This window comes from Ischnura elegans, chromosome 9, assembly GCF_921293095.1.
Source record: "Ischnura elegans chromosome 9, ioIscEleg1.1, whole genome shotgun sequence".
Classification (NCBI taxonomy): domain Eukaryota; kingdom Metazoa; phylum Arthropoda; class Insecta; order Odonata; family Coenagrionidae; genus Ischnura; species Ischnura elegans.
The window spans coordinates 26885617-26913612 of record NC_060254.1 but is presented as its reverse complement, the minus strand read 5'-3'; the positions used below and the strand labels follow the sequence as shown (position 1 = coordinate 26913612).

The 27996-nt window shown below is 39.2% G+C and overlaps 1 protein-coding gene across 1 annotated transcript; it reads left to right on the top strand.

Moving 5' to 3' along the window:
- Positions 1-11: 11 nt before the first annotated feature.
- LOC124165474 lies at positions 12-15955 on the top strand. The gene is made up of 2 exons (XM_046542906.1): positions 12-1115; positions 12315-15955. Exons 1-2 carry the CDS (start codon positions 366-368, stop codon positions 12552-12554), a joined length of 990 nt encoding a protein of 329 aa, XP_046398862.1. The 5' UTR covers positions 12-365; the 3' UTR covers positions 12555-15955.
- The last annotated feature ends 12041 nt before the right edge of the window (positions 15956-27996 follow it).

The window sequence follows — 27996 nt, the reverse complement described above, 5'->3', positions numbered from 1 at the left end:
GAAGATTCAGACTAGTCGTGCTGCTGTCTGTGGACTGTTCGCATGTACGTGACTCAGCGAGGACCACCATCCCATCTGACCTTCTGGGGAGCTTCAGAACCCCGCCGCGGAGGCGCTGCGCACCTCCACTCTTCGTATTTTTTTTCCTCTGTGAACCTGCCCAACGACTCCGGCGTACCTCATCCTCCTGCCCAACCCAGTGTGTGCAGCCTCAACTGCCCTCACTGAACTGAAAAGCCCGCGTTGAAAAACCCTCCCCTCCCTCCCTACCCCTCCCACGCAAACAACAAAGGGTCCAACCGTTTTTCCCTCCCCTCCTCGCTCGATTTTTAAAATCCATCCACGCCCCCTTCCCTCGGTGAAGCATGGAAGGAACAAATGACGATTTCGGTTTCGTGCAGAGGTCCGCGGCCGTGCTGCAAATGGCGGAGAAGGGCGACGGAGGCTCGGAGGGTGGAGAAGGGGGTAGTGTGGGGGATGAGGACGAGGGGTTGGGTCGGGAGGAGGAGATGCAGAACGGGGGCAGCGGCCAGCACGAGCGGAAGTCGTCGAAGCGACCGGAAGGGGCGCAACACGCCGATGGTGGTGCGTCTGCTCCCGCGACAGGTGACACAGGTGCGGCGAGAGGAAGTGGCTCCGATTCGGGGAGCGTGGGCAGCACGAGGGGCAAGACCGTTGCTCGACTGCTGCGTAGCATGTCTGGCCCGAAAGCGGGCAAAGACGCAAACATGAAGACGCTCTCTCCGGACGTGGATCCGACCCTCAACCAGCTTCCCCAGTCCTTCCTCGTGAAGTACCTGGGGAAGCGGGACGCTCCCGGGTTGTGGGGCATAAAGCACACTCGGAGGCCGGTGGATGCGATGGTCAAGGCGGCCAAAGGCGGTGATGGACACCCTCCGCTTGTTCTCCCGCTCGTCAAACTGACCGTCTCCGGGAGCGGTGTCACGTTGACGGCCGCCAACCCGGCGGGTGGTGACAAGAAGAAGAAACAGGCGGACGCGATGGTGTTTCACCCGATCGAGACTATTTCGTACGGAGTCCAGGACCTCGTCTACACGAGGGTGTTCAGCATGATCATCGTGAGGGAGTCTTTGCAAGTGATCGGAGGGGGCAAGGTGAGTCAAACTGTTTTCTTTCCTTTCTTCCCGCGCGAGGTTCTAAAGTTTTCTTGCCGCTACTTGGGAGGAGGGGGGGGGCGTTGGGCATGGGAGGGGGGGGGGGGGGTTACACCGTGATTACGTCGACGAAGACGTCGCTTATTCGATGGGGGCGAAGGAGAGGGGGTGGGGGATCTTTAAACCGAATAGCCCACATCTTGCGAGTCCGGAATGACAATGAAGAGATTTGAGTCTTAATATGCGGGTAAACTGAGGGGTGTGGATTTTTTTCCCATTTAAATCAAATTACAGTAGATTCAGGTCCTTCATGTCACCTTATCTTCGGGAGAACTGCTTACTCTGGACAAAATCTCCAAAAACAGATCCTCTTTCGGAATTTCCATCTGCTGACTCCGGCGTGACGGTTATTTATATTTACGAAGTATTAAGAGCTTTTTTCTACGTAGATTTTCAACGTAACTTCCCTGTGACTAAGGTTTCCTATAGGACCATCAGGCACATAGGCAGTTCGATGGTATCTAAGGATTTTTGTCAAAGTTGTTCAAAGTAATCAAAGTGGTTCTTAGCATTAGAAAAATAAAAAAATACCTCCTGTTTTTCCGGTTAATTAAGACAAATAGCTGTTTAAAATGGCCATTCATCTGTGATATTTCCCCAACATTACATACGAACAATTTTTAACATTAGGAAGGATTTCGTCTATTCAATTTCGTACATCTCCGTCGAACTCATTTGAGCTTAGATCTTCTTTCATGGTGTCCCTTACCGCTGCTTAAATTATGTGAACAGGTTCCCAGGTCAGGTGGGTGCTGAAGGAATTATTTTTTGCCCAAATAAAAAGTTTATAACGTCATTATTTATTACTATTTAACTGTGTAGATAAGATCGTCATAACTGGTTAGGATTCCAAATATTGGTTTGACGCAGGTCTCCATTAAATTCTCCCATCAGCTAATTGTTTCATACTCACGTATTTCTTCCCTTTAACATCCTTCTTTATATGTTCCATGTATTTTATTCAAAATCTTCCTTTTCTGTTCGTGCCATTCATTTGTCCCTCGGCGATTGTTTTCACTATAATAGGCCACCATGCCACAATAACTGACCGATTATATTCAACCGCCTTCTTACTAAGGTTTTCGAAAGGCATAAATAGAAATAAAAAGCAAAAATGCATGTGAATCCTCAATCTTATATATTATAATGTCCATATTTATTTATTTTGTGAAAGTTTCGGATGAAAGTTCAGCCGTTTTTTTGGGACTTTGTGTACCGATCCTGGCATTTTGCACACTAGTGTCGACAAATTTTTGCCTGTGTTTAAATTTGAGATTAGTTGAAATAAGTGAATCCTAATAATCCGCTGTAGGCCTTACCTTATGCCGACATCCTTTTACAGGTAAACTTTATGTTTTATATGTATTAAGCATATTTCAGAGTAAATAGCCAGTCTTTACAATAATAAACGCTACCTATCACACGATTCCAAATCTAGGGAAGGAATGACAGATATGTGGAGTTGGTAACAACAACCTTCATCTTTGTCAGACGAGGACTTTTCCCCCCTGCTGGGGTAGCAGTTTCTAGCTCTCTTATTGGATATTTTTTTCTGGATAGAGTGGCGTGATTTACATTCACTATAATAAGTAACTTAAACCCTCTAATCGTTCTAGCACAATGAGACACTAGCGACAATTGAGTACGAAATTTAAAAAAAAATTATATTGCAGCAGTATGGTATAAAATAATCGTTGCGAAATTTATATTTGAGATACGGATTGCGTTTTTTGTTTAACAATATTTGAATTTGCAAAAACTTTTAAGTATTTTATGGCGTTTAAAATATTATGTAACTATATCAGTGTACCAAGGTTGAAGAATAGTCTCTGTTCAAATCTTGCTTCGCCCTCCCCTCGCCGCAGTATGGAAGTTAAAATTTAGTTCACCAATGCATTTTATAGAGCTTTAACTTTGGAATTAAATATATTTATTGGTTTCATTTTACGCGTCCACCCATAGTTAACTGAGGCAGATGTCGACTGAAAGGTTTCCATGCAGCTTCTGTTTAGTGGTATGCAAATCAATTCATGTCTCATTAATGTGTTTAGGACTAAATAATAATAAGTGTGTACAAGTATTGGTAAGGCTCCAATGCTCCCATAGCTACCCCATAGCCTTACCTAGCTACTACCTAAAGAATAAGGTGCTTTTTATCATGAGAATGGTGTTGGAGGCATAAGAATGCACTGAATCAATGTAATCGCTTCATCATGAGATTGCTAAAACGAGGAAATGTTGAGGAAATACTGAACGCGCAGTGATACGGAAGATGATACGCTTGGTGTCACATAAAATAATGAGATTACTGATCTGGAATGATTAGATATAAGCTGTAAATCACCTTTGGGAAACAACCTCGGAAACACTCGGGGCCAAGCATTCGAAAGATAATATTTATGTCTTCCGGATTCTAAGTTATGTAGACTTGATTTCGATGGTTACATTGTGCTGAAATGTAGAAATATACCTTTGACATCATTCTATAGACATCAATTTTCGTGGAACTAATTCATATTTTTCGTTGAATTTTGGCTCTTAAATTTCCTATGCTATCCGGACAACCACAACCCGAAAGAAGACAGTGAATGAATGCAGGGTACCCTCACCCATCCTAGAACCTTTCTTTTCTTCCCCCTCACCCTGCCTCAGTTCGAGACCCTAAAACGACCCTCCAACCCCCCCCCCCCCCCCACAGCCTTCAATATGCTCGCTTCTCGTCACCCAAACCCCATTCTCCATCTTACTCCCACCCTCCCCTCAAGCACTATGATATATAAGGAAAATCTTTAAGACTTTTTTCACACTTGAAAATGTCGCTGTAACGACGAAACGCGTAGTGTAAAATAAATCTATAAGTGGAAATATTGCAATGTGTCATTTCAACAATATTACGAACTTCCACCACATCGTGCCAAACATCATACAAGATATTCCTTATAAAGCATTAGAGAATTTTTTGTTTATATAAATACGACGCTAAGCAAAGGTCTATTTAAATGGTTAAATAAATATTAAATACTATGCATATACGTGGATCATACTCGTTAAATGTTAGCAGTATTTTCAATATCTTTTGATATTTATTTTTGTTTTGAGCTATGGTTGTCGCCTGGTTGTCGCCTGTCTGGTTGTCCCACGACGCGACGGAGCTGCCGGTATGAGCATAGAAACACCTAGATAAATAATAAGTGATATTGACGTTATTGTTACTCTTTGATACACATTTTATATGTACTTGCATTACTAACATTATACGGAAGGCAACAGTACCAATCAATTTTCAATTGACCCACTGGTTTCGAAGTTAGCAGAGGTTTGCGTTGTTTACAACAACTCCGTCAATTTTAGTGGTATAAACAATTTTTTTTCGGCAAACTGCCAATAACAAATGTGGCTTTTTTATATCAAAATTTCAAGTTAAAGGAACAAAAACTACGGGAATGCCAAGCGCTCAAAGTTGGTCAACTTGATTTTACGCGCAAAAAACGGGTACTTTTTTGAGAAAAAATAAAGTACAGAAAAAGCTATTGAGCCGAAGATTTTTTTGAATTAAATGAAACAACGTAGAAATAAATTCTCTTTCGTATGATTTTTGTTGCATTGAAATTGATTGCTTCGTTTAGACACCAGAGCTCCTCAAACTCTGGTATCTCGCTTTTTTTAACAGACAAGTAGTAGATACCTTTCACGTGCGATAGGCCTCGGAGACCTTATATAGAGAGAGAGATAGGGATTATAATGTTCCTCTCGAAGTCCTTTGGTATCTCACCTGTGGAATACAGGTCACTAATGATTTTGTGTAGCTGGTTCAACGTCTTCTCTCTTGAATTTTTAATTAGTTCCGCAGGAATGGCATCAATGCCAGACGCTTTATTTATCCTTAGGTCTCTTACAGCCGCATCAAATTCCGATCTTAAATTTGGGGCTCCAATGTCATCGGCATCCACTTCCCTCTCGTTTTTGATAGCATTCGTTCTGAGGCTGCTTCCTTTGTACAAATCTTCCAGATATTCCTTCCATCTCTTCCCTTTTTCCTCCTTTTCAATCCTTAGTTCTCCGTTTTTGTCCCTAAGGGTATTACATCTTGCTTTTCCATATTACATTTTCCTTAAAATGGTTCCTCACTATCCTATAGGGGGCCTCTACTTTTCCATGTTTAAGATTGTTTTGCACGTCTTCACAAATACTTTTCATCCACGTTTCTCTAGCTTTCCGCGCTTTATGACATATTTCGTTCCTTATTCTCTTTTAACGATTCTGTCCTTCCTCTGTTTTCGCAGCCTTGTATTTTCTTCTTTCTTCAATGAGATCTAATACTTCCTGCGTGATCCATGGTTTTTTCATAACGACTCTTCTTTTATCAAGAACTTCCTCAGCTGCTGCCTGCAGACCACTTCTAATGGTTTTTGCAACTCTCTTCCATTGGTTTGTTGGTCGTATCCTCCCCTATTTTATTTTCTACAGCCTCTTTAAAAGCCAGTTGACACTGAACCTCCCTCAATTTTTCAACCTGCCATATGTTTTTCACGGCTTTCTTCAACTTTTTAAATTTAAGGTGGCATTTCATCATAACTAAGTTATGGTCACTATCGATATCTGCCCCTGGCTAACTTTTGCAGCCCTTCACCTGGTTCCTGAATCTTTGTTTCATTAGAATGTAGTCGATTTGGAATCTTCTAAGGTCTCCTGGCATCTTCCACGTGTATCTTCTACGCAGGGGATTTTTGAATAAAGTGTTGGCAACCACTAGCCTGTGCTCCGTGCAGAATGCAAGTAGCCTTTCTCCTCTTTCATTTCGGTTACCTAACCCATATTTCCCAGTTATTATTCCGTCTTGACCTTCGCCGACGACGGCGTTCCAGTCACCTAAAATAATATGATTTTCTTCCCCTCTTACCTGCTTGATTACTTCCGCTATATCTTGGTAGACATCTTCTACTCCTTCATCTTCATAATCTGACATAGGCATGTAAACCTGTGCCACTACAGTAGCTACGGGTTTAGTATCTATCTTCACCATTACTATCCTTTCATTAAACTGCAGGTAGCTTTTGACACGCATCCCGGCGCTCTTTCTAAGCATTATGACTACTCCAGCATTACCATTTAGCGATCCTGTGTGTATCATTCTGTAGCTTCCACTCCAAAAGTCTCCTTCCTGGGGCCACTTCATTTCGCTGATGCCTAATACGTCGAGGTTCATTCTTCGCATCTCCACCTTCAAGTTTTCTAGCTTACTGCAGGTACGAAGTGATCTGACGATCCATGTTCCTATCCGTAACATTCTATCACCTTTGACCGATGTACCCTCTCGAGTAGTCCCCGCCCGGAGATCCGAATGGGGAACTAGTTTACCTCCGAATTATTTTACCCGAGAGAATTCCATCATGTCATCATATAAATTGAGTGGAGTAGCTGCGACTTCTCGGGATGATAATGTGGTGGTTTCCCCTTGCCTTCCACATCGCAGTACTACAGCCGTTAAAGTAAATGTTACCACGCCCGTAGTGGAATGTGTGTCGCTGTACCGACCAGTATGGTCTCCACCTTCGCACATGTGAAGAAGAGCTGCTGCCCTCTCCCCCGGGTGATGAGAGGCATAATTGTTGGCGGCCCCCAGTCGCCAAGTCACGGTATCTTCACAGGTTTTGGTATCATTTAAATGGTCTACCTTACCCAAGGGTAGCCCAATACCCCCTTTTTGTCCACGACTGCTTATTCGACGAGAGAACTCGCTTATCTCGCAGCTAACCTCTATATCTAAAGGTCGACCCACCATCCGCAACCCGGTGGACGCACTCGGTGGCATTAAGCTCAGCCGCGAGGAAACACTATTATACGTTGCGCATTACTAATATTTCACTCGTATTTTCCTGTTAATTCAAAATCGACCAAACCCCATGCTAAGTATTTTTCTATGAATGCCGCTACTCACGTTAGATTAACGAAGTATCACACTTAATTAATAATTAAATATTAAGTTAATTATAATGTTTTGTATTTTTTTAAACCTGCCTGAAGCCGCATTTTGTTTTGTAACCGATATGCAGACATTGGCGCTGTGAGGCAAGGCCGTAGCCAGAAAAGTTATTTGGGGGTTTAACACTGTTAGAGGATTGCTAATTTATGAAAAGATTATTTGGGGTTTTACTTGGAGGAGTTACATCCGAGGCTTTATCTCCCAAAAATTTCGAGGGGGGGTTAGGGCCCCTTGACCTCGCAACCTGCCTGCGGTAAGGTGTGGAAATATTGGGGAATTTAAATCTTTCATAATGGCGTCAAGTCCTTTCTTCGTGCTTTATGGGAACAACTTCCACGGAGGAACGATTCTTTAATCTTATTTAATAAAAGAACCTGTTTCTGAGCTGGATATTTTATGTTGTTTATCGCTCTTTCTTAGAGGTGTGAAATCTTCCTTCCTTCCGAAAAATGAGCATTTGCTTCGCTAAAGAAGTGCACAACTATTAAAATTTATTTGATGCAACTATTCCAAAGCTGGAAAATAAAATTTAGACAACCTACCTATCTCTTTTTGCAGTCTTTTAGCTTATATTATTCCGTTGAAATATAAGTTACTTTGTGTTAATAAGTTGTCTGAACTTCTAAGTCAGATTTCTTAAATGATAGACAGTTATCAACTGAATGATATCTAGTGGTTATATAATTTATCTTTCAAAAAGAGAATCACGCGACTTGACAATCTAGTCACAGTATTTGAAAAGATAAGAAAGTGGGTAGCTTATATTTCTTATTAGATATAGAACAAGTAGAAGACACGGGTAAATTCTCGTAACTTTCACTTGCGATTTCCTGTTTTTGAAACATGATGAGTAATGAGTTCAGCTGTAAAGCTGTTTAACTTTATAATCTAACGTATTCTGTGCAGTAGCGTTTGACTTGAGAGTGTAAAAAAAGTATGCTATCTTTGGGTCGTCGTTCAGCATATCAGAGCAATTAGCGAACGGAACACACTCACCCTCGCTATTTTATTCAGGTTGTTATGGTTAGGTGAGGTTAGAGCTCACCCCGAAATAAGTCTGCCGTGTGAATATCACGCATTCTGAATAGGGTTGCTGGTTCGTTTCTCTGGGGCTCCTCGTACTTTAAGGATTCTATTTGGGTTGTCCTAAGGATTCATCCGGGATTTGAACCTGTGACTCTCTTCAACGAGGAACGCTCCTCAGTACACATTAGAAATAGAATGTAGCAGTTTAGCATAGTTGATCATGGCGCATTGAGTAGTTGACGGAAATAACGAATCATTTCTCAGCATTATCTTTACTGAGCCGGAAATTATTTCCCCTCCGTGAGAAAATGGTTCCCAAATAGACGATGTTTATAACTACTCAGAGAAAATACAGGGGGGGATATTACAGCCAAAGGCAAATGGAGGCAAAGCATTCAAAGTCGTGAATTGTATGGAGCATTCGACAACAGGGCAAACTCGTGGCCAATCAATCGGAGTGTGTGGCTAAAAGTTTATGTAGTTTGAAAACGATACGTTCTCGACCTAAAAATCATCACTAATTTTAGTTTCCAGTGGTATCACCTTTCCCGGGTTAAAATTTCGTGACATAATTTTTCTCCGCCTTGTAGTTATTAGGCTCGTCAGTTCACCATTTTGAGGAGATTTCTGCTGGTATGAAATTAAAAATGAAGAATCGTTTTGTTTAAAATTTTGATTGGTGCATTACATTGCATTCTAAAGATGCGTGTCCACTGATGAATAAATGTCGATTTTATCTTAGAATTGTGTCCATTAAAGACAGCATCCTAGAGGTGTCCGAGACTCGAGTATCGAATATTTCTCTCAACAATGTGTTCACTGAAGTTCATTTATAACCCGGTCAAATTAGGCCAAAAAAGGGGGTACCCTTGCATATATTGCCAACAAGCTGAAAATTTCCAGGAACGTTAGGAATACCACTCAAATGAAACCCGTTACTGTATTCTCAGTAATATGCATAGCTATATTATTGTGCTCTCTGAACATTATTGGACACGTAACACGCGTGTTGCTCGAATGGCTCTAACTCAGAAATGATAAATCTTAGAGAAAAAAGTATAATGACAATTTTGTAGAAAATTAACTGCTCTACAATTTTTAACTGAGCAATTTTTATCGTAAAACTAACCGTTTGACCGAAAAATCAAAAAAAAAAAAAACATTTTTGTGACCTTTGACCTTGAATAAAAATTTTTGCACACACGGGATCGATGGGGACTTTTCAGCATTTCATTAGAGTGGTATTTCTAACGATCCTGGAAATTTTCAGCTTGTTGGCAATTTATGCAAGGGTCAATGTCTATTTTGATCGGGCTATTATGCCGCTATTAATATTCTAAGACCAACTAAGACCAATGACCAGTCTCAGACGAACGGCAATGCTTGAAGTTCTGAGATTTCGTCTCGACAGTTGGCCTCTGGCTACAATTGAGGTCTCCGAGGCCTATCGCACGTAAAATGTATCTACTGTCTGTAAAAAAAAAAAGCGAGATACCAGAGTTTGAGGAGCTCTAGCGTCTAAACGAAGCAATCAATTTCAATGCAACAAAAATCATACAAAAGAGAATTTATTTCTACGTTGTTTCATTTACTTTAAAAAATCTTCGGCTCAATAGCTTTTCCTGTACTTTATTTTTTCTCAAAAAAGTACCCGTTTTTTGCGCGTAAAATCAAGTTGACCAACTTTGAGCGCTTGGCATTCACGTAGTTTTTGTTCCTTTAACTTGAAATTTTGATATAAAGAAGCCACATCTGTTATTGGCAGTTTGCCAAAAAACAAATTGTTTATACCACTAAAATTAACGGAGTTGTTGTAAACAACGCAAACCTCTGCTAACTTCGAAACCAGTGGGTCAATTGAAAATTGATTGGTACTGCTGCATTCCGTAGAATGTTAGTTATAAAAGTACGTATAAAATGTGTATTAAATAACAATAATAACTTCAATATCACTTATATTTATCTAGATGTTTTTATGCGCATACCAGCAGCTCCCTCGTGGGACAACCAGAGCCCAAAACAAAAATAAATATCAAAAGATATTGAAAATACTGCTAACATTCAACGAGTATGATCCACGTATTTGCATTACTTACATTTGCATTATTTGCATTACTTACATCCGCATTATTTACATTACTTACATTTGCATTTGCTTCGTTTAGACGCTAGAGCTCCTTAAACTCGGGTATCTTGCTTTTTTTTACAGACAGTAGTCGTTACAGATTTGATGGAATAACATAATTAATCATAATAAAACTGGCAATTTTACGAAGATAAAAACAGAAATCGAAACAGGTTGTATTCAATAAGATGGTTTCCTATTATTTTTTTATTGCCTAAATCGAAAGATTATTAATCCTGGGGTACGTATTTCACGCTTTTAGATTTTTAAATGACGATATCTATTTTTCGCGATTAAATGAAAAGTGAAAAATTTCAAGCGCGCGAAAACGCGACGCGTAAGTAGGAATGACGGGAAAAAGTCCGTGCGACGCATTTCTGGTTCCCCCTCCCGCCTTGTGAGGTGACCTTGGGACCTTCTGAGCGTTGATGGGACGCAGGATGCTAGCGTGTAGCTGAGTACCTTGCTGGCTGGTAGCGCTTGGCTTAAAAAAGGTTTATTAATACCTTGTCAAACGAAGGAAACTTTCCGACCTTAGCCAGTTTTAATAAGTGATTATAAAGAGATGTTTCCCTGAGCGCCGTGGCTCATGAAAGCATTGGTAACCTCAGACTATGTATAACTCCTATTCGTGTAGAAACTAGGTCCCTGTGACGTCACGTGGAGTGGCATCGCATGGGCGCCAATCTGGCCTTTTTCAAATGAGGATAAAATTTGACCCTTGCCATTCGTCTGAATCGGTATTTCAAAAACCAAATAATTTGTGTATTATGAATGCACTAATGGTGGGTAACGAATCGCAACCAATGCCTTTCGTTTTCTTTAATGAAGGAAACTACCCTATTTCTAATTCTCAGTTTTATTATTATCTATTAATTGTCGCACGTTGCTTCCTAGAAAGGTCTCATTGCCATTTCAACTTGTAACTTGTTTCTCGTGAGTTCAGTAGAAGTCTCCATTACATACGTAGCTTTACTTAGATTGCTTTAAGATGATACTCCAACCCTTTTTTTTATATAACGATTGACTGATGTGGATCATAATTTCGGAGGAGGCGGAGCTCTCTCGAATTCTCCAAGGATCATGTGTTTCTGAATAGGGTAGTTTCCTTCATCAAAGAAATGGAAAGGCATTGATTGCGATTCGTAACCCACCATTAGTGTATTCATAATATACTTATTTCTTTTTACAAATTCCAGTTTAGACAAATGTTAATGGTCAATTTTAACTTATTTGAAAAAGGCCATATTGGCACCCTTGCGATGTCACTCCACGTTACGTCACAGGGACCTCGATGCTATACGAGTAGTCAGGAGTTTTACATCGTCTGAGATTACCATTGCATGCATGAGGCAGGGATCTCAGGGAAACATCTCTTAATTAAAGCACCTATTAAATTTGCCTGAGGTCGGAAAGTTTCCTTCGTTTGATAGGGTATTTATAATCTTTATTCACATGGCGGCAGCCGGAACCATAATGACGTCACACGGGTTTTTCCTAGCATTCATACTTAGCCGTCGCGTTTTCGCGCGCTTGAAAATTTTCACTTTTCATTTAATCGCGGAAATATATTTCGTCATTTAAAAATATAAAAGCGTGAAATACGTACTCCAGGATTAATAATTTTTCGATTTAGGAAATAAAAAATAATAGGAAACCACCCTATCATTCCGATTAGTTTACATTCCGAACAGTTGATTTGGATTGGTTAGCAACGAGTTCGGATTTTGTTGTGCTAGAAAATTTTCATTCGGACGACGATATGAACCCTCTTAGTGAGTCGTCCGAGTGAAAATGTTCAAACGCAACAAATTCCGCTCTCAAAGCTAACCAATCGGAATCAACTGTTCCGAATGAAAACCGATCGAAATAATTCCGACTAGGGTCGAACGCGCAAACCCCCATCTGAAGAATACTAGAAGTTTTTAAAATGTATGCATCACTTATTGTTAGTATTGTGAGCCTTAACGTATGAATAATGCCATTTGTGTATATTCTCTTTCAGAACTCGCCTCATCCATTCCAATGCCACGGCTTCGTCTGTGACTCGAGGAATTCTGCACGACGCTTGACTTATGTTTTGGCGGCTGCTTTCCAGGAGTTCTCGCGGCAACTCAAAATGGAAGAGGCCCAAGAACCCGATGGTCAAGGCAAGAAGAAGAAATCTTTCAAAAAGTTCGCCATAGATCTCAGGACACCGGAACAAATCGAAGAAGACCTCAAGCAGCCGGATTCGGAGGCATAAATGTCCCGGAACGCTTTTAAATTGGCACGATATACACCGACCCGCTCGAAGACTTTCCCGCTGAATTTTCAGTGTTCCGCGTGTTGAACTGCGGTATTTTTAACCCCGCTGCGGGATCATCTTGACTGTACCATAAATTTATTTCACTTTCTCTTTTCTCCGAATTCTGTGTCTTGAATCACTTTGATAGGCGTGAGCAGGAGTGAAACCTTCTCTGAGGGCCTTCTATCGATTGCTTTACGTCTTCTACCTTTTCGTATGAAAGCCTTCATTTATTTTAGAGAGGGCATACCTTACGCTCTGCCGTTGGTGTTTGGTGACGAACAATTCGATGAAAAGTTACGCTATCATCTTTAAATTCTCAGGCGGAATAAAGTACGCCACCCATCAACATTGGCCTGTCTCTCAATCATGAAAATTTAAAAAAGTATTTTCTTGAATTCAATTTTTTTATAAGAAAAAAACAAGCGCAATACAAAAAGTCTATATATCTTTTGAACGTCACTCGTATGTGAGAAACAGGCCAATATTTAAAATCGTCGACTCTTTATGCTTTGAAAATTTCCGTATGATAAAAATAAGTTTTAGTTGAGTAATGTGTCTCCAAAAAAGACCAAATACGATCGGACAAGAGGATAGAATGCATCCTCATATAGGGGGTTATTCTGTTTTTGTGAATGTTAATGACCAGATTCGAAGAGCTCTTCGATATTTGAATTAACAGTTCAATGAGGCATTGACTGCTCGAGTCCAAGGGATGGAAAAGAACCGTTCCCGTGGAACTCACCCTTTTAAGGTAGCTGTAACTCGTGCGCTGTTAGCGGCCACTTTTTGAACTACCAAACAATGCCCGCATTTGGTTGAATGTGTGACGTTATCGGAAATACAGATAGCCTCCTAAGTCACATGTATCCCACCGATCAACAGGCATTTGGCTGACTTCAGCTGCTTGCATAGCCCTATCCAAGTCTCTAGTGTCGATGTGAGTGTGTAGTTACCAGCGACTCATATGTCGTCTACCAAAATATTTATGAGTATATACATCGGGCTGTTTTATATCGGTATTCGGGGTACGGTTTCAATGCTCCATCCATGATATAACTGGAGCCAGAAGCTTCAATATCACAATGGGTATGGAAATATGTCACACACTATCCCGTTTGTGATCCATTATGGTGATGTTGATTGAAATTATTAATTGTGAATGAAGTCATTGTTTCAATGTGATAGGGACGGGTTGGCTGTGATAATAGCTCCCAGTCCAGTTATTTAGGCCATAGCTTTAACGCATTTTATTTAGGGTTGTCTGCTTCGTTTTACTGTGGATTGCGGATTCACGGTGGAGGTGAAATAATTTAAGTATTTTCACTGTAAAGAGGATTCAAACTGGACCCTCATCAAAATCACTGCTGTCACTACAAGTGGCGGATAAAGAGGGGACCCTCCACCCCGTAATTACGGGGAAAATTGAAAAGATGGTAATTATGAACGTGGCTCTGCAATGTAAGTTTGTTTTCATCATCTTAACAAGCAATGATTAAAATGATCGATGAACATCTAAAATCCTTTTGCATACGCATTTCTGACCTCTGGCGCACTGACGCTGAGAGCTATTGTATACCACCAAAGTACAGCGGAAAGTGATGTCCCCCCAACCCCCCAACAATCCCTTAGCCCGACCCTGGTCACTACGTCTGGGGAAGACGATGGGGATTCTTTACGACAAGCTGTATCTCGCTTCCATTTTCCATTGCCGTATTTTTTGATGAGGCTAATAGCTTTAAAACAGCACGACATCTCTTTGTGCCGCATTACCCGCTGGCAGTGATGCAATTAAGAAAAAAATACTAAGTACACTCAGTGACTCAATCCGATCGTTGATTTGGAAAGGTTAGGGTAGAGCTTGCCTCTAACTAAGTCACATGCGTGTGAATTTTGATCATACTGGGGGGTAAGGGGGCCATTTCCTTTCCCTTGGCCACCTCGCACTTGGAGTATTTTGTTAAGGGTTGTGCGAAGGCTTCAACCCCAGGATAAGAGCCTGACACCCTTCGATCAGAGGCCATGCGCTCTAACCACCACACTTCCACGTTTTCCCCGACAAAACATGTTAAACAATGTCAACGTATTATTTGCCATTAAGAATTTCATTACATTATTAGGAGACCGGCATTGATCCCGCAAACTTTATCCTTGGACGACTCATGCTTTGATTTGATTTACCCTGTCTGATCCAGTGTTAGTTTTTTACTTTCCGAAAAGCGCACGAAGAGGATTATTCTGATTCTATTGTTTATCATTTGTAGTCAGAATTGCTGCGTAAGCTAACTATCTTTTTACTTTTTGTCGTAACATTATCCCCTTTCGTTGCTTAAATTACCTGTTTCCATGGTGAATCGATTTTTAATTAGAGACTAATAAAGGTGGAAAGTACTCAATCGGAATTTCCATTTGCTTAATATTTAATAAATATTTACGTTCCTCTTCAGTTGTTAGTTGCATTGATATATTGATTTTTGTTTGAATCTTTATAGTTTATTACCACCTTTTTGACTGAGTATTTATTATTTAATGTTTTAGTCGTTAAAATATAATAAGATGAGAGCACAGGTTATTTGGAAGCATTTCTTGTGATAGTTTTATTTTTTCTTCAATTTCAATGCTTTTTTTACGTGTGTAATGGTCTAAACTATCGGTATTTTAATTCTAATTTTGCATTACTTTTGAGCACCTTTCTGTGGGTATAGGTTTTGCAACATCCGTGAATATAAGTAACATATCTTTCATTCATTTTATTGATTAGTTGAGTCCTTTCAAAGCGTTATTACTGCTTTGATAGCACTCTGGTGTTGCTATTTCATTATCATCATCTTCACTATTTTTCATAGTATTCTCTTTGTATCCTTGTTTTCTATCTCGGATCATTAAATTTATAGACTAATATTTTCGTTTGTTCAATCGGTCCTATGAAATTTTGGCGGTATTGTTCTAGATTCTCTAATGATCTTATGTGATTGTGTTTTGAAATTATTTTTGATCCTTCTGTATGAGGTATATTGATTTAAATGTCTGTTATCCTTTCCGGTTTAGTTACTATGTCTTCTATTCATTTTCATTGCCTTAAATAATTCTATTGTTCAGCGGAAATATATGTTGTAATCATTATGTGTTGGCTGTTCAATTGATTTTGTTTTAAATGTAAACTATTTTATTTTACCTTCGACTCTCTATTGTTCTGAAACACCATTACTTCACAGCACGAAGTTTTCTGTCTTTCTTTATGTACATAAAATTATTCTCCCTTGTATTGACTGTGACTTAGGCATTGAAATACATGTAGTGTCTTGCATATAGCGCAAATTTTATGCTACATGCGTTACAAAATAAAAATGTGAAACTTATTTTGGTCAATTAATAATTACTTAGCCTTATCATGAAACCTGGTTAATCAATCCATCCACACTTAGCAGTGGCGTAACTATTGAGGGTTATGGAAATATAACCCTATCAAATAAAAAATATATTATTTGTATCACAGCAATCGTACTTCTTCGTTAATTTTCAATTGATTTTCTGTAATTTATCAAATATTGATTTTTGCCACGTTTTCCTTAAACGCATTCGTGTTTTAAAGCAAAATGTAGTGTATTATTACCCCGTATAGGGTGCAATTTAATCTGATTCACCCCTATCCCTCCCCCCAAGGCCAAGTCTTATTTACGCCACTGCATTCTAGTTCGTAACTGAATGTCCAAAATATTTTATGAATCTTGGAATCAATTGGTATTTAATATGTAATTTTAATCTCAGTGTCGTGGTTATATCGTAATCACAACGTCAGAGGGCTCCAAGGAGCATTTTCTTCCACGAAGATTTTTAAGCATGTTAATTTTCGCTCAGCCTATTATTTTTCTAAGGTGAGATAAATTTATTGTTCCACTTAAATAAAGTACAGAGAAAAATTGACTGCAAATGTAAGGTCAAATGGTTTACTCCAGTATATAGTTACGTATTCTATTTTTGAAGAAGTGGAAAGGCGAGGTCTAGATTAAGCAGTGATACACCGCGACCAATTAAACCGGAATTATAAGCTTGGCCCTCTTGCCAGAACAAAACAGGGAGGAGGAGTTTGTGATTACTCGGTTGAGAATTGAACTTTCTCCCCTAACGCATTCCTTTCTTTTTACCGAAGAAAAAAATCCCCCTCGTCGTAAAATTGAGATCATACCCTCAGCATGAAGCATATCCTAACTTAATGTAATAATATCGGACTGTACGCAGCAATTTTGATAATCTAACAGATAACATAAATTAAACAATCAGTGATTATCTTGAGTGTATTGATGCACTCAAAAAGTTTTACTTTTTATCGGAATTTGTAGAAAATATAAATTTATCTTTCATCTTGATGAGTGTAATGTTGATAAATCTTATTTAGAAATTTTAAAAGAGTGAGGTACAATATAGCCTTCGCTGTCGACGCACCCTAAAAAATACCATTCGAGAACGTACTAACACATACTTGGGCGTTGAAAATTTAATTCAAGATGTAGCCGTAGCTTTTTGATTTTTTTAGTGTTTTTAATCCTATTATTCAAGGGTACTTCCTGTGATAGATCCCGCATCCAATCGTGCTGATTATTTCTTTCTTGGCTCTCCCATAGCAGGTGGCTCGCTTCTCTCGTGGAAGGATTTAATTCTATTTTCTCATCCTCTACCGCGTCTCCCGGGTGAGTAGTCATGGCAATTCTTTTGCCCTTTTCCTGAAAGTTATTCAAATCTTGATCCTCATGCAAACTGAACTCAATTGCCATCCAGGTATTACGAGACCAAACTAGAGTCCCATAGCTTGCTCAGTGTATGATTCATAGTTGATAAGTTGACTCCAAGCTCAGTTAGAGTCGAGTCGAATGTCATCTACCATCGCCTCACGTTTTTAAAATGAAATATTTCTCATGTAAGAATACGTACAGGTGTGATATTGTAATCCAGAAATATTAGTTTTTTATGAGCAGGAGTAAATGAGGGACAAGAGTTTAGGTAAATAAATTTGTTGTAACATTTAACCACTAAAATGCTAGCCCAATGTCTATAGCCTTGGTGAGTTAAGTGCAAGTTTGTTTTGAAGATACGAACTCAAACTCAACTCGAGCTCGAGATATGAATCCAGTGGCGTAGCCTGGAATTTTGTTCGGGGGGGTCCAAAACCAGGGGGGAAATTTTTGAAAAACAGGGTACTAAGTAGAGGGTTTTAAACTAATTGCAACTCTTTTTATAATCGAAAAAAACTTCATTTTTCCAAGAAATCTTTTGTAAATCTATTCTTTTCAATGTATCTGACTTCTGAGCTAGGATTTTACCATTGTCTATCCATAGTAGCATTCATGGCTTTACGTACTTCATACTTGTACTTTAATTGTAATAGATGACTAAAATATATATAATGGCTAATGCGCTGTCTGAGTTTTTTCTGGAAGAGTATCACACTTATTTCCCTTGGACGTAGCAACTCAATTACTGCCAAGTTTAGAGGATGTGAAGGTGTCTCTACTTTTTGTCGGCATATGATTGATATATACTTCCAAAGGAAGGGAAGGCAAACTCTTGTTTATACTGAATCTGGTTGGAAAATGATAGATGTGAATTTGTTTAGATTTTTTACTATGGGGGCTATTAGCATAGGGTGGGCTGGAAAATGACTTTTAGTGCATTGAATTAACAAAGGCTGAAGTTAATCTAAAGGATTTTATAGTTAGGCAAAGAATGACAACAAATTATAGCGTAGGTAGCCCGCATATCACAAAAAATGTCTAAATTCGTCTGGCCTTTCTTCACATTTTACTTTATGGAAGCCAAATTTTCGGAAAATTAAGTACTTTTTATGTATTATGCCTTTTTAAATGTTTCAATGATCCTGTAGAGGATAATAATTTCCAAAATAAAGGCTAAACAATCCTTAATGTTGCAATTATTTGATACGGAAATGTATAGTACCTGGTAGTATTCTTCTTCCTTCGCTTCCTAGGGAAAGATAGGAGACTCTGAAGCTATCCTCTGATGTATCCGCGAACTTTTCGGTAATAAAAAGTCTTTAACAATGTTATATTAGTTTATAGGTACTTATTTTTATGCATTTAGCTGTGTTATAACAATTATAGTAAAATAATGTTTTTTATTAGTAAATATTTCTCATTTTCTGGCTATTTAGTGATACGATGAACATAATACAATAAGCACGGATGATATCGATAGAAAAATCTTGTGGAAGAATAAATTATACGAAAATGTTTCTTCAATCTAGTACCCAACTTCATGATTACATTTAGGAGTTTGGGTCACTGTTGAGATGTCCTTCATGGGACGTCCCATGATAAAGTTGACACGATTAAGAGTGTAATATCGACTTCTATACTCCACGGAATGGCTTGCTGTTGTATCACCAGGCTCTTCTATAGAAGGAATAAATTTATTGTACTTAGGTGAGTTAATTTTACAAGGCAAAGTGGATGCCAGAAAGAATTGCTGCCATTTTTATATACCAAATACTAATTAAATTCTATGTGCTCAGTTTCAATATTAAGGAAAGACGGCATTTTTATAACGAGTTTTTGTGTGAGTCAAAAATTCAGTAAATAAAGTTAGGGTCCATCAATTTAAATGCATATGCAATTAATATTATGCTGTATAAGATTAATAATATCCTTATTATAAAGGATAAGGAGATAATCAATCTTATGTGTCATCAAAACTAAAGTGGAGAAAAGAGGTCTTCTGTGGTAATCTGTGGAGAAAAGAGGTCTTCAATAGTAGAGAAAAGAGGACCCGACGAAAAAGACGGAACAATTCAGTTGGCCAAATCATGGGACACGATGCCCTGATGAAAACAATCGCAGAAAGAAAGGTGGAAGGGAAGAAAGGCAAGTGACGTCCCCGAATGAATTACATAGGACTGGTTATAAAGGATGTACAAGAGGAGAAATACGTAGCTTTGAAAAGGTTAGCGGATAGAAGAGAGAAATGGAGAGTTGCGTCGAACCAATCTTAGGATTGTTGAATAATTGTGGTGATGATTGGAAAGGCTATTCCTGAGTCTAATTAAAAATGTAAAAAAATACATTTCCCCTCCCCCTGTGATTTTTTCCTCCGGAACGATGCTTCTGAAAAGTTTCAAAGGTTTGGTGTGCCGTGCCGAAAAGCGACATTATCGCAATGCGCTGGCCGGAAGTAGCGCTCCACGCTTCGCGGAACTACCACTGAGCAGATTAAAATATAAAAGGATCCGAGGGTCCGTAACATCCGGTCGGCACATACCACCGCCCGCCCATTGCCCAGTGTGTGACGTGATTCCCACATCACAGCGAATTTCACCCACCGGACTCTGAGCACACCACATGACCTCATTTTTGGATTAAATGGCATCTATTTCCCGTGGATGGCATTTTTTTTACTGAGAAGCATTCCCAAGCCCACTCTGCATTTTTTGTCTAGGAAATCTATGAGAATACAAAGAAATAAAATTGATAAAATTCGGGGAATCAAGCGAGATGGAGTGCAATGGGGAACTTGCATGAAATTTTTTTATTTCATAGGCGGACAGAAAATTATTTTCTGAATACAAAAAAGGAGACCGCATGTAAATCTGAGTTTTCCTTCGCGAGATATTTAATGATAAATATAACGAATTTTAAAGCGCGGGAAAAACTCCCTCACCCCCCAAGCCACTGCCGACGAAGCCTCGATGACGTCAAAGGTGCCTAAACATCACGCGAAGCAATTGTTGTGATTGTTTGTAATAGTTGCCAGCAGTTGTGAGAGCTTCGTTTGTTAGACGTGTTGATTATTTTATATTTAAAGATAAATATCCGACGATAGAGGCTTGGAAGCCCTCGTATTTTGCATTATTTATAATATTAATATCTGAGTAAGGGCATAAAATATAAAACTGGAGCAGTTAAACCAAAAATTTGATAATACCTAAATAACATCGTTGTAGGAGTCTGAGCCACGGCCATTGGAAGGGGGATACGTTAATTGTAAGTTGATGTTATCGACGGCATATCATTCATTTAAGTATGTAATTAGAACGATTTTGATGTTTACTAATGTCCGCTTAGCTTTTATATACAATAACTTCATCTGTTTATTTGTCCGGAGAATTCGTCGTTTAGGACTGTCTGTGCTTGTATTATGGGGTGAATTCCAGTCAATGCAACTTTTGCTCGCTGATTTGAGACATCTAGGAACATTTTTGTGCCAAAATAGTGTTATTTTCAACGTGACATCTCCCGTTAAGCTACTGCTAATAATCACAGTGACAGTGGTTGTAATGCACAAAGTTTGACAAGGTTGAAAAATATCGGCCAAGAGTTATCAGTGTTCCATCGTGATTGAATTGTAAAAAGTGCTATTACGCTATCGATAAATGTCTAACAGTAGTGTAAAAATTGTCAGTAGCGTGCTAATCTCCGTTGTTCACCGTAAATATGACATTTCACGATCACGCTATTGAAATAAAAACTGTGTGTGAAGTTTGTTATTCCATTATTTCAACGAATAGTAGTGAGAAATGTCACCTGTGTCACTTGTCTGGGCTAATTTAAGGGTTTAAATCAGTGAATAAATAGTTATATTCATCATAACGAGTTCTGTTATTGTAAGTTGTACGTGATGAATATAATAATGTGATAGTGACATCCAGTTTTTGAAAAGAGTATTTGCCTGTTTCCCACTATATTTTTATGGTGTATGCTAGTATATTGTTTATGGATTTACCTATATTATTGAAATAGGTTGTAGCTTGAGAGTGTGTTGGCAGCGGAACCGATTCGCGATCTCACATGTGGATTGTGTGCAGACTGTTTTGCTGTGAATTCGTACCGTAGGACGGATAGGACTACCTTCTCCGTTAATCCGGCGTTGCCAAATTCAACAGCACAGCTTACTCTAATGTCAACAGCACATCTTACGATCGTTATCCTCCAGTATTACAAGTTTCTTTTACAACTCGATTTTCCGCCGACGTATAGCAATAATTTGTCTTAACAAATTCCATGAGGGTCGTGGCATCAATTTTTGGTGTCCTAAAAAAAGGCTGGTGTCCTAACACCCCATGCCACACGCCTTTTAGGCGGCTTGCGGGGTATTATGTAGACGTAGATGAATTTCAGGTGTACTATTCGAACGAGTGGCAACGTTATCATCCATTTTTCTGATAACTAAAACATACGAAGTGAAACGCTTGTACTTCATCATCCCGATGCCGCATTATTAATATCCCAAGTAATAATCTAGGCACAATAGCAATAGGAAAACTTGCCCCAGAATAACAGAACAAAATAAAGTGACAATGAGCGGCTAAATACTCCCTCAAAACAAATTTTACACCATGCGCTCAGCGTATTTCCCTACTCCCTACGGTTGTTTAGGCACCTATGACGTCACGCCTGGCCTCGGCAACGCTCGGGTGTCTTCGCGCAGTGGTCGGCTCAGAGAAATTTTTCTCGATTTTAAATGCAATTTTTTTATTTCTTTTGATGTTGAATGGAGAAACTGAAGGTATTTTTGCGAGCTAATGTATCCATTTGACTTATTCAAAATAGTTTTTAGAGCAATCTACGACCCATGCAAGTTCCTCATTGATTCACAATGAAAATTGACTTGCAATTTTCCACAATAATAAATTTAATTCGACTCGAGTTTCGATGTTACTACATCATTTTCAAGGTGTAACCACCACCACCACCACCTTGAAAATGATGGGTTTCCACCTTGGTTTCCAAGGTTTCCACCTTGAAAATGATGTAGTAACATCGAAACTCGAGTCAAATTAAATTTATTTTTGTGGAAAATTGCAAGTCAAGTTTCATTATAAATAAAATTGATTTTGTATGTGCGTTCCGTACCGAATGTTTGTTAACAATGGCCATGGTTTTGACACTGTTATTAATTATAAATAGCCTATATGGCCTTTATATTGAATACATATTATAACTTATAATCCGCACCTTCAGCAAACATACTCTTTAAAAAAACTAAAAAAGATATGTATTCAGGATGAGATAGCTTTTCGAGTTTCCTCTTGAATGATCCTATGGTCGTTGAAAGATATAAGATACAAGGAAGGATTGGTAGACGAATTGGTGTCGATCGAGATAGGAAGTCTGTTAAAAAAGTGATGTCTCTGAGAGGGAAAGACGGAATTTAGGTTAGTGCAGTAGGTGGTAATTATGAAAGGAGCGGATGGGAATGTGAAGTGAGAAGAATGGGAGTATTTCAGGGGATCGGTACTTACAATTTAAGGAAATTTAAAGACCAGAAAGGTAATAAATATTCTCACGGGTGCATGGTGAATCACTTGTCTTTTCTCAACAGCTATGTCATTTATATTGATTCCCTGGCTACTTCTTTCCAATTAACGGAAATAATTAAAACGTATCCGCCCCTACAATTCATTTTGAAATATAGTTCTAAGTATATTATTTCCGTCCTATGTTTTGATTGATAAGATAACTATTGCGCATGAAGGGTAATAACTGCTCATTTCGCCGATGGAATTAAGCTTTTTTTTCGATTATTTTATCATATCGTTCTATATTTCATGAGGAAAAAGTTATTAAAACAACCTTGATAACTACTGTCTTGCAGTTTAAAATTAGGTCTGCCGTGTAAATAAGATTACACGGGATTACATGATAATAAGATTACACGGGGCCATTGATAGGGCCGACATTATTTCAGAGCGAGAAGAATTACGGACGTAAGGAACGTGGTGTCGGACAACTGGAATGGAGAAATTAACTGCGCGTAGTTAATTTCTCCATTCCAGTTGTTTTCAGAATTTTCAGGTTGGAAGGACAGGCAGTGGAGTATATAATGGAACAGTATTTTAGTCTTGGGAGAACGCAGCCAGTGAATATAGCATTTATGGCAGCTACACCGTAATCAAATTATCTTCGTAATGAAATAACAATATCGAAAACGTGATTGCTGTTAAGTGATGTCTTATACATTTCCGGCAAACAATATTGGTGAAGATCCCTTGGTTTCTCACTGGATATTTTCCATCCGTCCTTTACAGTTTTTGACGGGCGATACGATCATTATCTTCATGGATACACGGATTCAAGTATCGGTCCTTTCTACACATTATTTGACGCGCCGCAGGCGCGATTCAGGTGTGCCGATGAACCATATTCACCTTAACCAGCCAGTTCACAATAGATTGCTGCCGTGTAAATAAGATAAGGTCTGCCGTGTATCAATTTATTAAATCAACTTATTTTGCGCCTATGAAAGTGTTGTGTGTGTATTGTTGGGCTTGTGTGAACGGAAACTTACATCTAATACAATTTTATTTGACATGGACTAATTAAATCTTTTTTTTAGTAATTTTTTTATAATATTTTCATTATTTTTTTAACACTTTCTTTTCTTTTTATATTTATTTATTTATTGCTTTTTAGTATTGCCAGTTTTTATACAATTTTCCCGGGTTTGAGCGATGTTTTCTCTCAGCGTCCCCTGATTTGTCGGCCGACACCTCTGAATTTCAGATGTTCGCACGTTCTGGTGATGTTGCAGCTGGTGTGTCTGTTCTTAGTTTCGCCGTGTAGCCTAAGCTGGATGGCTTGTTTTTAAATATTCGTTCTAGTACCGTGCGATCGACAAAGAAGTTTCGCGCCATCCCAGTGATTCATGTAGATCTCGTGGAACAGCTTAGCCACTGAAGATTTTCTGCAGGAATTAAAAGCGTTCAGAACTTTATTTAATTAAAGTTCTCTACCTGTTTGGTTTGCATTAAGCATTTTGCAGTCTCTCCCGTTCTGTTTACGGTCTCTGCTTGAACTTCCCCCTTCAATTCATAGTAAGGCCCACACACTTTCACTCTAACTACAAATCCTAATCTCTTCCTTCCTCTCCCTCGTTTACCCGAATTCCCTCTCTAACACTGTTTTCAACATCCCTTCTCAGCTCAGTACTCCCCTTAGCGAAAAAACTGTTTGATTTTAACAGTTGCTGTTGAATTTTTAATACTTACTGTTGGATTTTCTATAGTTACTGTTGGGTTTCATCAGTTACTGTTGGATTTTCTACAGTTACTGTTGGATTTTAACAGTTAGTGCTGGATTCAACAGTTACTGTTGGATTCAACAGTGGTCCCAATTACCTGTTGATATTTTTTCGTTAAGGGTCCCTTCATCGAATCTTTGTGACCCCTCCGTATATCGCCTGGAAGTTTCCTCTCCGTGTCGCAATGCCAGGCACTTCCTCATTCCTCTCCGTCCACTTCAACTTCTCCATTCTTCTCCGCACCCACATATCCGACGCTTCCGCCCTCTTCTCATCCTCCCTCCACAGCGTCCAAACTTCAGCGCCCCAAAGGGCTACGCTCCAAATTTGTCTCTCTTCTAGAATTTTATTCGAATTATTATATCATCACCTTCTTTTTCATAATTTTTATCATATTATCTTCGTATAATAATATGTTATTTCAATGTTTTTTAACCTTTCATGACGGAATCCCATACACTGAAGCATTGCAATCTCGCCTGCTTTTTTGTAATATAAAACTTGATTCAGTTAAAATATTCATTAGGGAGACCTAATTTTAAACTGCTAGACAGTAGTTATCAAGGTTATTTAATCATTTTTTCCTCATGAAATATAGAACGATATGATAAAATACTTGAAAAAAATAAGTTTAATTCCATCGGCGAAATGAGCAGTTATTACCCATCATGCGCACAAGTTATCTGTCAATCAAAACATAGGACAGAAATAATTTACTTAGAACAATATTTCAAAATAAGTTGTAGGGCAGATACGTTTAAATTGTTTCCGTTAATTGGAAAGAGGTAGCGAGGGAATCGGTATAAAATGAGATAGCTGTTGAGAAAAGGCAAGTGAAGAATCTGATCTGATCGTAGCAATCTACGGCGAGGAAACTTAGGCGATGGAGAAAGTGGACGAGATGATACTTAAATGAGATATGTGTGATTGGAGGAGATAGGAGAAGGTGAAAAGGATTGAGAGGAAGAGGAACGACAAAGTGCTACATATGGTGGGCGAGGAGATAAAATTTGTAGAGTAGGCTATAGGGTGGAGATATAGGGTGTGGATACAGCGATGCAGCTTCTAAAGGCCGTTTCACACGGGACAAGTCATTGCGCAGTTTAGCACAGAAATTTATTTTGAAATTGCGGTAATGCGAGCTGTGAATTAGATCAGGGACTATTTCGCTATTTCGCATCCATGCATTCTCGCATGCGTTCCAGCAATTCAGATTGCGCAATGACGTGCTCCGTGTAAAACGGCCTTAAAAACCATGTTGGAAGAAAGAATGTTTGGTGAGGGAAACGGGAGGAAGAGAATGGGATTTCTAGAAATAGACCTTTTTTTTAATTGAAGGCAAAGTTCAATTTGAAACCAGGCTGGGTGATTCGGAAAATGTGAAACTGCCTACATTGTGAGATTTCAGGCTTTCATAGTGATTGTATGTGCCTGCAAGTTATCGGGTACACCGTCTCCAAATATCCATTGTGCCAAATTCAAAACTCTAGTTGAGTGGTGTCCTCAGCCCTACCTTCACCTCTGCCTTAAGACGACTCTCATTTAGTGTGCCGAAGCGTTGGATATTGTAACCCGGATATGGTAACCCGGTGTACCAGATTGTATTCCCGGTGTATTGCAAAACGGATATTGCAACCCTGTGTACCTGAGAACCAGGGGACACTGCCGAAATTCGTTGAATAACTTTATAAGAAATTAAAGCTTATACCATTGACAGTAATCGCCTGCATAAACAACATGAAAAAGATGGTCTGATTGACAAAATTCTCCATGAAAACCTACCTTAGCCGGTAGAAATTTGCTGCCGTAAACCTTTCGAAGGAGCAAATTATTCTCATTGCCTATGCCCTTATCCTTGACACGTTGGGTGGCAGAGAGCTGTCACCATCAGCCAAGCACGCGCTCTCCGAGTTTCGTCTTTTTTTTCGGGGACAAAATATTCATTCCGTCAGTGTCTGGACGGCGCCTCACCTCGCCGCCGCCAATCGCAAGCCTGGAACGAAACCTCCCCTCGCTGCTGGAGGAAGAGACGGATGCATGGACGGGTGGATAATGTCCCTCCTGTCTCCGGCAGGGCGTGCCGCATCGTTTGTATTCCAAGCGGCAACTCTGCTTCCCTCCGAAACGTAACCTCCGCCACCTCCTCCCAACCCAATGCCACCCAGCAAACCCTTCCCTCACCAAAGAGGAGTCGTGATCTCCCATGCTAGCCCTCGTTGCCCAATGTCTCCTTTTTTCCCACGCATTCCTAGTTGAGAATTCGTATTCCATGTTGAAATTTTCAGGGTCAGTCGAGTAATCAACATTCATTTGTGTCTCAAATATGAAAATTATACTTTGGAGAAATTACTGAAGTCGTTTTCCGTCATCGTCGTCGATCAATGTTTTAGAGAAGCGTGCTGAAGATAAAGGCTCAGATAAATTTCCTTGTCACTTGCGTTACCCTTTCCAACTAATATGAGGTATAATTCAATTTAATGATAGTTATAAGGAATAGGGCGATTTCCAATTTTTTAAATTGCCTAAATGGAAAGATTATTACTCCTGGAGTACGTATTTCACGCTTTTAGATCTTTAAATGACGATAGCTATTTTTCGCGATTAAATGAAAAGTGAAAAATTTCAAGTGCGCGAAAACGCGACGACTAAGTATGAATGCTGGGAAAAGCCCGTACGACGTCATTCTGGTTCCAGATGCCGCCGTGTGAGGCCACCTTGGCTATGAGCGCCGATACAATGCAGGCTGTTAGCAGGTAGCGCTTGACTTAATATGGATTATTAGTACCCTATCAAACGAAGGAAACTTTCCGACCATAGGCAAAAATAAGTGATTATGAAGAGATGTTTCCCTAAGCTCTGTGCCTCATGCATGCATTGATAATCTCAGACGATGTAAAACTCCTTACTAGTCGTGTAGAATCTCGGTCCCTGTGACGTCACGTGGAGTGGCATCACATGGGCGCCAATCTGGCCTTTTTCAAATGAGATTAAAATTGACCATTAACATTCGTCTAAACTGGAATTTGTAAAAAAAATAAGTATATTATGAATACACTAATGGTGGGTTACGAATCGCAATCAATGCCTTTCGTTTTCTTTGATGAAGGAAACTACCCTATTATAAAAATAGATTGATTCGTTCATTTAGAAAACGAATTCAAAGGAGAATTTTTGGTATTGATAAGGTTATAAAAAAATATAATCTCGATGGAAAGCGGCAATTTCAATTATGAGCTGTTCCGGAATGATGTTCCTGTTTCAAGTGATTAGTACATCCTTGTAGTTTCCCTAAAATGTTTAAAGTGTCAATTTTGTGTGTTCTTGTTTCGTACATAGAGGATAAGGATAAGGAAAATAATATCAACACTCTAGG

Coding starts and splice junctions, on each gene's coding strand:
- LOC124165474 (XM_046542906.1), top strand. CDS start 366: ATGGAAGGAACAAATGACGATTTCGGTTTCGTGCAGAGGTCCGCGGCC. Junction 1,116..12,314: donor AAGTGATCGGAGGGGGCAAG/GTGAGTCAAACT, acceptor ATTCTCTTTCAG/AACTCGCCTCATCCATTCCA.